This window comes from Blennius ocellaris, assembly GCF_963422515.1.
Source record: "Blennius ocellaris genome assembly, chromosome: 4".
In the NCBI taxonomy this organism is placed as follows: Eukaryota; Metazoa; Chordata; class Actinopteri; order Blenniiformes; family Blenniidae; genus Blennius; species Blennius ocellaris.
Genome location: NC_137653.1, coordinates 1,023,405 through 1,032,559, shown reverse-complemented (window position 1 = coordinate 1,032,559; position 9,155 = coordinate 1,023,405). Strand labels below are relative to the sequence as shown.

At 43.8% G+C, this 9,155-nt stretch overlaps 3 protein-coding genes across 4 annotated transcripts in view; 1 reads left to right on the top strand and 2 right to left on the bottom strand.

Moving 5' to 3' along the window:
* Positions 1-4,600, bottom strand: part of glyctk (glycerate kinase) — a 10,135-nt gene extending 5,535 nt beyond the window's left edge. Inside the window, exons 1-2 of one of the 2 annotated variants that reach the window (XM_080494992.1) lie at positions 4,502-4,600; positions 1-108 (exon numbers count right to left, since the gene is read on the bottom strand). The exon at positions 1-108 is cut by the window's left edge and continues 285 nt beyond it. In XM_080494992.1, coding sequence (XP_080351118.1) covers positions 1-77 — 77 coding nt within the window. In that variant the 5' untranslated portion in view covers positions 78-108; positions 4,502-4,600. Of the gene's footprint in view, positions 109-4,456 lie in introns of both variants that reach the window. The other variant, XM_080494991.1, reaches the window with a different exon arrangement.
* dennd6a (DENN/MADD domain containing 6A) overlaps positions 1-9,155 on the bottom strand; it is a 342,604-nt gene that overhangs the window by 90,296 nt on the left and 243,153 nt on the right. The gene's annotated exons all lie outside the window — the stretch shown is intronic.
* wdr82 (WD repeat domain 82) lies at positions 4,840-8,078 on the top strand. Its single transcript, XM_080495000.1, has 9 exons — positions 4,840-5,223; positions 6,062-6,159; positions 6,530-6,596; positions 6,701-6,800; positions 6,875-6,991; positions 7,075-7,230; positions 7,312-7,381; positions 7,518-7,660; positions 7,872-8,078. The coding sequence occupies exons 1-9, from the start codon at positions 5,063-5,065 to the stop codon at positions 7,899-7,901; spliced, it is 942 nt and encodes a 313-aa protein (XP_080351126.1). The 5' UTR covers positions 4,840-5,062; the 3' UTR covers positions 7,902-8,078.

Here is a 9,155-nt window from a genome sequence, read left to right as displayed (position 1 = left end):
GGCGCCGGCGCCGGCGTCCGGCGGCCGACGAGGGTGAGGAGGGGCCGAGGCCGGAGCAGCGAGAGGGCGCGGGCCATCGGCGGGTCAGACGCTCGGGGGGGAAACGTCCTGCGGGACCACGAGTGGAGAAGAGAGCGTACGACGGTGAGGCTCGGCATCGGGAGGTGGAAACGACTGATTTGTCAGGTAAGAGAGTAAAACCTAACAGTGAGACAGACGGGACTCCTGTAGGATGTACGAGTTTATAATAATGTGACGACGATGCAGTTTTCCTCCATGAAACAAAAATGACGTCAAACACTCAAACGTGAGCAGAAGGTACAAGAAAATGTCTTTTTGCAAACAAACATCTTATTCACATGTGATTATAAAAGTCAAAGGTAAACCAGCCGTTGGTGAGGTCCCTAACTACTTTTTTTTTTTTAAAACATAACACTGCAATTCTAGAGTAGTGCTTGAAAGAATCTAGTTCAATGTTTTTCAACCTTTTTGAGCCAAGACACACTTTTTTCTTTGGAAACATCAGGAGTCACACCTCCACCTGGAAATGTTAAAATGTTAAACTCTGCAGCCTCTATTAACAATATAAAGTCTTTCTCATCAAAGTTTTATCAACAGGAATCCAGTAAATCCAGAAAGCAAGGACTTTTTTTAATAGTGACTCCGTCAGTGTGAAACCTGGACCTGATGGATGAAGAGCTGAGATCCTGGTTTTCAAAAACTTCTCCATCACTGTCACTGACACAGTACTTTGATACAAGATGGTAGCAGGAGGTGGAGATGAACCACACTGACGTCTGTCACTTTACATTTCACCGGCAAAGTTCTGTGCTGCCCTCTAGTGGTGAAGAGTATTTATACATGATTACTCTGCAACACACTGTCGCTGTGAGAGCAAAGGTTTTTTTAGGAAAAAATGTGAAATGTGATAATTTCCCACGGCTCACCTGACGATCTGGAGGAAACACCAGTGCGCCGCGGAGCAGAGGTTGAGAAACACTGATTTAGATAATATCTCGATCACTCACAGAGATTTTTAAACAACACGGGTTAAATACGTATGTTTTCGTTCAATTGGACTCCCAATAATGTCATTAAAAAAAAAAAAAAAAAGAAAACCACAACAAGAAATTACACACAATGAAATTCAACAATGTGTTTCTTTACCAAATGCTCTGTCAACGATTAATTGATCTGTCACTCACTAAAACAAACAAGTTTCTCTCCGGTACATATGAGGAGTTCGGTTGTAAAAAGCTGCCGTCTTTCTACCTAAAAGTTAAGCTTTTATTTATACTCGTGCTAAATTCAGCACTACTTCCGTGGTCCTTCCCAGACGTGGTTCACAGCCTTCCCGTCGGCCTGCGTCTGCTGCACCTACCTGTGGAGGAGGTAAAGGAGGGTTTCGGTGTGAAGCGGCGCTGGCGGAGCTCCGGCTGGGCAGTGAGGCCCCGGAGAGCAGAACCTCTGACCAGACAGCCACTGGAAGTGTGTACCTTGAGTTTAATGATTGACCTGCAGCGGTCGGGGAACACGTGACGCCACCGACCAGCCGCAACTACGTGTTTGGGAAGAGCAGGGTTCAGGGATTCCTGGAGTTATTTCAGAAGCTGCGGTTACAGCATCAGTCAGACTTTGGAGTCGGCGGCGGTACGGAGCAGGTCAGGGTACAAATGTGCGACAAAGAAAAACAACAAAAAAACAAAACCCCACAAAGCCGGTCGACACTGTGAAAAGTCCAACACGTGAAGTGTGGAGCTCCTGGTGTTGTTCACCCAGATGTGATGAGAAGAAGAAGAAGAAGAAGAAGAAGAAGAGAGAAGAAGAAGAGAAAAGAAGATGAGAGAAGAAGAGAGAAGTAGAAGAGAGAAGAAGAAGAAGAGAGAAGAAGAAGAAGAGAGAAGAAGAAGAAGAAGAAGAAGAAGAAGAAGAAGAGAAAAGAAGATGAGCGAAGAAGAGAGAAGAGAGAAGAAGAAGAAGAGAAAAGAAGATGAGAGAAGAAGAGAGAAGAAGCAGAAGAAGAAGAAGAAGAAGAAGACGAAGAGAGAAGAAGAAGACGAAGATGAAAAAGAAGAGAGAAGAAGGAGAGAAGAAGAAGAAGACGAAGAGAGAAGAAGAAGAAGACGAAGACGAAAAAGAAGAGAGAAGAAGGAGAGAAGAAGAGAGAAGAAAAAGAAAAAGAAGAAGGAGAGAAGAAGAAGAAGAAGAAGAGAGAAAAAGAAGAAGAAGAAGAGGAAACTTTATTTGTGAGGAGGTTGAGGAGGTTCTGGCCCGAGGACCTCGGGGAGCGACCGGAGGAGTACCAGGGGCACAACAAGTCAGACACATATCTAGGAGACTGACGGTGCAACGCTCTAAAAGCCAGAACTAAAATCTTGAATTCAATTTGAAATTTGATGGGGAGCCGGAGCAGAGAATGTAAAATAGGAGTAACCTGAGACCACCTACTAGATCCTGTTAAAAGCCGCGCTGCAGCACTTTGAACCCTTTGAAGTCGGTTCAAAGCAGATTTGTTAAAACGAGTAAAAAGGGAGTTACAATAATCTAAATGAGACGAGATAAAAGCATGAATCAGCACTTCTAGATCAGAGTTGGATCAAATTGGCCTTAGCGTGGCGACGTTTCTCATAGTGGAAGAAACAGTTTTTGACCAAGGAGGTTGACCATCGAGGGGATTTTCTGCTCTGGAGCAATAATCTAAAGTCTCAGTCTTTTTAGGATTGAGCTGAAGGCAGTTTTCACAACTTTAACACTCGAAAGACAATCCATCAACTCTGTGCATCTGTGCATCTCTGACTCCTTCAACGAAAAATACAGTTGAATATCATCAGCATAGAGGTGATAAGAGACATTTTTAAAACGGCTGATGATTTTCGCAAGAGGGGAATTAGTCCTTTTCATGATAACTTACAAGTTTTACAGCAAAATGTCACCCGTCATTGATTTAGAGATGAAAACTCGAAGGTGGCGTCTTTTACCAACGTCTCCTGATGTTTTTGTGAATAAATCATGACAAACTTCCCACACAGCGAGGGAACGAAGCTGCTGTGCTTTATGGCGCCTTGTAATATTTCTAATTCATTAGAGGCGACTTCTGCTTTGGCAGGACTCGTTTCTTGGGCACATTTTAGGCTATCCGGTATAAAATGAGGTTATTTTAGAGAACAACAGCAAATCATTAAACACAACAACAAATTCAAAAACACAACACAAATGCTAAAACACAACACAAATAAAAAAAAACACAACAGCAAATCATTAAACACAACAACAAATTCAAAAACACAACTGCAAATTGAAAAAGACAACACAAATGCTAAAACACAACACAAATGAAAAAACACAGCACAAATGAAGAAACACAGCAGCAAATTGAAAAAAGCACAACAATAAATTGTAAAACACCAGGACATTAACTTCAAAGGAAAAGCAGCAGACGAGCTCTCTGATTGGACGACGGAGCCGTTCAGCCTTTGAACCAGAAGTTATTCAGCCTAGAGCATGAATTTCAAAACCTGGAAAAGTTTGTTGACTCCTCTACCCACTCTTCCTCGCAGCTTGGACAAAACATTGTTCCTCCTTTCCTTCCTTCCAGGTATTTTCTCCTCTTGAAACTAAACACGGCACAAGTGAAATGACCTCCAGTTCATAAGCGGTACTTTCTCCTCGTCCAATCAGACGATCTCTTTCTGCCAACTGGTACCAACCTTTTCCCTTTAAGTTGCCGTCTTTGTGTTTTTCAATTTGTGTTGTGTTTAGTGATTTGTTGTTGTGGTTTGCACTTCAGGGCCACCGTACCAACCTGCTCGAGCATTTTATATAGAATAACTTAATAAAGTGGCCAGTGAGACTCTGAGAACTTTCCCCCCATTGGTTCTTGTAAAAATGTGTCGTAGTTTTGTTCTTTTAAGGATTTATATTGTATATAAAAGCTGTGACATAAGGTTACAGACTGACAAGAGGATTTGGTTGAGATATTTATAGACTTATCTTATCTGGTCTGATCATAACCTGACTTTGGACGACTTGAACAAAACAGATACAAAAAAAAAATAAAAAATCCAATGAATTAGATTAGAAAGAGTAGCTTTTAAACTCTCCACTTATCATGACAACCACTCGGGTTTAATATAATGTGAATTTGAAAAGAACCAACCAGTTACTCTGGTCACCGGTGTTTCGGATTAAGTGGTATCCTTGTAATCTGGTGACCCACTTACTTTATCGACTCTTGTCTTGTCAGCATGTTAATTTTAAATTAAAAAAACAAAACGACAGGACAGAGACTCCCAACAAGTCCGACACTTAAATTTGATAGGGCCGTTCACCAGTGCATTTACACATTTATGTCACGTATTATTTTTAGCATATTCTGATACAAGGCAGCAACAAGGGACGTCACCTCAGCAGGTAATACGAAACACTGTCAAACAGACATTTTAGAGTCGCCTCATACCGCACAAGTTCCCTCCTGCGAGGACGAGGCTCTCGCTGTCATTACCTCCATGACTTATGTCGAATCCACTGTGCTTTGTGGAGTAAAATCGAGACGCTGCACTGTGACTTTCAACAAAAAAAAAAAAACAATGTTTGTTTTTTTCAATATCGCGAGATCTTCCGTGATTTCCTTCCAAGGCTTCACCAAAAAAACAAAACAATGTTGTAACAAATATCGCGAGATCTTCCGTGATTTCCTTCCCAAGCTTCAACAAAAAAAACAAAACAATGTTTTAACAAATATCGCGAGATCTTCCGTGATTTCCTTCCAACGCGCGCGTCAGGTGACGAAATGCGCGTCACCGACGTGTCGGAAGGCGGTGCTTTTTTTCCCTCCCTGGAGTCGCGGAGGAAGAAGTGCCACAAGCGCGTTTTTTTTTTTTTTTTCCCTCCTTCTACTGGTTGTTTTTCCAACGACTCTTCTCCAAGAAAGACCGCTTTCTGGCAATGCCGGCGCCCGCGTCGCGACGATAATAATCACAACGGGCACGTTGAAGTTGGCGGAAAGGGGAGAAAAGCGCGGGCCTGCCTCCACCTCCTCCTCCTGGACTCGCGCGGCGCCACCATGAAGCTAACGGACAATGTGCTGCGGAGCTTCAGGGTAGCTAAGGTGTTCCGGGAGAACGCGGACAAAATCAACTGCTTCGACTTCAGCTCGAACGGAGAAACGATCATTTCCAGTAGCGACGACGACTCCCTCGTCCTGTACGACTGCCAGGAGGGAAAGTAAGCGGCGCCGCGCTCGGGGGGGTTTTCGCTGTTGTTTTTTTTTTTTTTTTTGACGTTAGCCGCGTGCTAACTAGCCTGCTAGCCGCCGCGGCCTAGTTGCGCTGCGCCTTAAAAACACCCGGCAGCCAAACATCTGTTTCAAAAATTTAACACGGGTTTTTTTTTTGTCATGTGTAAATCTACGTGTGGGCAAATTACTAAGAGAAGATGAAGCGAGTTTCTCCCGGTTTGGTTGGATGTTGGAGTTCATTGAATCCCTGCAGCCACAGCAGGACTTTGTTTAGAATTTACCCACACGAGCTTCACATTTCGAGTAAATTCCTCCAAGGTTAAGTTAGAAATATGTCAAAGTAATAATTGATGACTGTGACGTGCAGTTACGGTTTGCGTTAAAGAAATGCGACCACACGTTCACCAGCCAGCTATACGAGTATAGTCCGATTATTGTAACGTCAGTATGAAGGCCTACAACAAACTTCCTGGATGCATTTGAAATAAAAGAGTATTTCTCCAACAGTCTTATCAGTGTTCAGTGACTCTATGAGGAACTTTGAATATGTGCAACACAAACACACAGTACTGCAAAGAAGTACTACTTTCCCCGCAGATTTAAATCCCTGACGTACTGAGTGAAATACATGTTTTATTAACTTATACGTCAACATTTGAACAGATGTGGGATTGAACCTGCAACCTTCTGATTGCGAGACATCCTGTTGTTTTAAATGGATAAAATCCTCCGTTTCTAATTATTAGATTTTGTCTGTTCGTAAAACGATGGAACGTTTTCTTCCTGTTTTAATCTCATTTTGTCTCATTCTCTCTTCTCCTGCAGACCCAAGCGGACACTGTACAGTAAAAAATATGGAGTGGATCTCATCAGGTACACTCATGCTGCAAACACTGTGGTCTACAGTTCGAACAAAATCGATGGTAAGTATGTGAACGATCGGTACATTTATGGTGTAAATAGATGCTGGCTGCAGCAAAATACATATTTAATGACTGCCCTGTTGTTGTTGTTGTGTTTTGCTGGGTCGTCTGTGGACGGCTGCTGGATCTCAGGGTCCCTCTGCTCACTGTGGTCTGAGGTAGTTGTTTGTACAGTTTGAGGGTCTGTGATTCTGCCCCATACAGGAGCTAACTGTACAAGTGACTGCCTTGCCCACGGCGGAGTCTTCCCGTCGGATACGTCCACACACAATTTGTCACGCGGATTTTTGTTTGACAGTCTTGCGGGTTGTGTTTGGTTGAGATAGATATATATATTTGTAGTTTAATGATGTCCCTGTTTTTCTTGAAGACACTATCCGGTACTTGTCTCTTCACGATAACAAATACATCCGCTACTTTCCGGGACACAGTAAAAGGTGAGAGTCTGGCTTTCCCGGTACTTTCTTCAGCTTTCGTGTTCCCTTGGAATTTTAATGCAATTTCCTCACGTTTGTTTGCTTTTTTTTTCCCCCCCCTGCAGAGTGACGTCCCTGTCCATGTCTCCGGTGGACGACTCCTTCATTTCTGGCTCGTTAGACAAAACCATCAGATTGTGGGACTTGCGGTCGCCCAACTGCCAGGTGAGCGTCTCGACCCGGGCTCCAGGTTGACCCCTGTGACGAGTCGCTGACCTCTTGGGTCCCCCGTCTTCCAGGGCCTGATGCACCTGCAGGGGAAGCCGGTCTGCTCCTTCGACCCCGAGGGCCTCATCTTCGCTGCCGGGATCAACTCTGAGATGGTGAAGCTTTACGACCTGCGGTCATTTGACAAGGTGAGACTCGTTCCTGGTCCTCGGAGACCAGGACCTGCGGGACTCCTGGACGCTGAAGGTCCTTGACTCGCTCCCGTCCCCAGGGCCCGTTCGCCACCTTCAAACTTCAGTACGACCGGACGTGCGAGTGGACGGGGCTCAAGTTCAGCAACGACGGGAAGCTCATTCTCCTCTCCACCAACGGCGGCGCCCTGCGAATCCTGGACGCTTTTAAAGGAGCCGTGCTGCATTCCTTCGGGGTGAGAGGCAGCGCCGCGCCGCGCAACGCAATCCCTCACTTCTTTGTACGTCTCCTGTCTTATTCACTGTTTGACTCGCAGGGTTACAACAACAGTAAAGGCGTCACGCTGGAGGCTTCGTTCACACCTGATTCTCAGTTTGTCATGATTGGTAAGACCATGTCACCTTTTTAAAAGATTCTTGTGAAATACAACAAAATCCCCTTATATATATATATGTATATATATATATACTGCAGTAATCAGCTTACCTTTTCTCCGGTTTGGTGGAATGCGTTCAACCTCAGGCTCCGAGGACGGGAAGATCCACGTGTGGAACGCAGAGAGCGGCATGAAGGTGGCGCTGCTGGACGGGAAGCACACGGGGCCGATCACCTGCCTGCAGTTCAACCCCAAGTTCATGACGTTCGCCAGCGCCTGCTCCAACATGGTGCGTGTGAACGAGTTGAACGGGTTCGGAGTCTGTCTCGACGGCAGCGCTCTGAGCCTCCGTTTGGTCGCCAGGCAGACGTTGGACAACCTGTAGATTCCAGCAGATTTACTGTTTTGTGTTTTCACGTAATACCAGGAAGCAGATCAAATAAATCCAGTAAACTGTCGTCACAGACTGAAGGGAAATAATGTGTTTGTGAATCTTTCAGGCCTTCTGGCTCCCGACCATCGACGACTGAGGCTGAGCGGCGGCAGTGTGGCCTGCAGGCCAGCAGGGGGCAGCACCTTCAGCACAACGACTCCCAATCAAAGTCCAATATAAATTGTAAATATTATGTTTTCAGAAGATCCCTTGTCTATTGTTTTTATATTTTTATTTAATAATAAACTGGTTCGTTTGTACTTTTGGAATTTGATTATCATTGTGGTGATTTTTTTTTACTTTATTAGTAATTATTTAGGAATAATTAACGTGATTTCTATTCACTTTTAATCGAAAATTACTTCTATACATGAAGACGCGTCTCAATAAGACACTGAAGCGCTTTTTTTGTTTTGTTTTCAGGCACTAATTTATGAAATAAAGTATAAAGAGCAGATAAATTGGTACAAATTGAGATGAAAACATTTCATGCAGACTTTTGTCATTTGACCCGTCATGCATGTTTTTGGACGGCACACAGGAAAGTGTGTGTGTGTGTGTGTGTGTGATCTGCACCACCTGATAGGAAAATATCACCGTCACAATAAATCTAAGCAGCAGTGACGGACGTGTTGAAAGTATTGACAGCAGTGTGTTGATCCTGAAAACAAGCGTAAATCAAAGCAGGGCTATTTTTGCCTCCAGTTTTAAAACTGATGGAAAATCCTGTCAGCTGGTGGAAGTCTTTCATAAAGTCCAAAACATGTTTCACAACATGTTGATCACCGCTGCTGCAGAAGGCAGGTGGAGATCAACTGCGGCATGTTTATTGTTTCCCAACTGTTTTCACGTCGTGTGCTGGGTTTTTACTCTACTTCAGCTATTTGCTGAAATCTGAACTTCCCGGAGTTTGTTTCTAATTCAGGGCTGTAGAAATAAATCACAACGTCTTTGTGCTCAAGGTGAATGTTTGACTCCACAGCTTAAAGCAAATCAGTCCAAATAAGTAAACAAATAAAAGGTCTGGAGGAAAGTAGAATATTAGGACACTAAAATAACATGACGTCATCATATAAGAGCTTATTATTGATCGAGAATACAGAGAAACATGTTAAATATTGTCATATTGAAGTGCTTTTTATAAACATTTTCACCAAAAGACACAAATACAGCCTGAATCTCTGATGAGAATCAAACCACACACACACACACACACACTGCATCGTCACTTCCTGTTTTTGTCCTGTGGAGGAAACGTGAGCAGCTCCATCCACTGTCATCACTTTGTTAAATTTACTATTACGACAATGAGCAAGTGTTTTCTGGTGTCGTCTGTCGCCTCCTTTACCAA

What these genes read in the sequence shown, in the direction of transcription:
- wdr82 (XM_080495000.1), top strand. Translation starts at nt 5,063, where the DNA reads ATGAAGCTAACGGACAATGTGCTGCGGAGCTTCAGGGTAGCTAAGGTG. An exon ending in TACGACTGCCAGGAGGGAAA is followed by an intron (nt 5,224 to 6,061) that starts GTAAGCGGCGCC and finishes CTTCTCCTGCAG; the next exon opens with ACCCAAGCGGACACTGTACA. An exon ending in ACCTGCGGTCATTTGACAAG is followed by an intron (nt 6,992 to 7,074) that starts GTGAGACTCGTT and finishes TCCCGTCCCCAG; the next exon opens with GGCCCGTTCGCCACCTTCAA.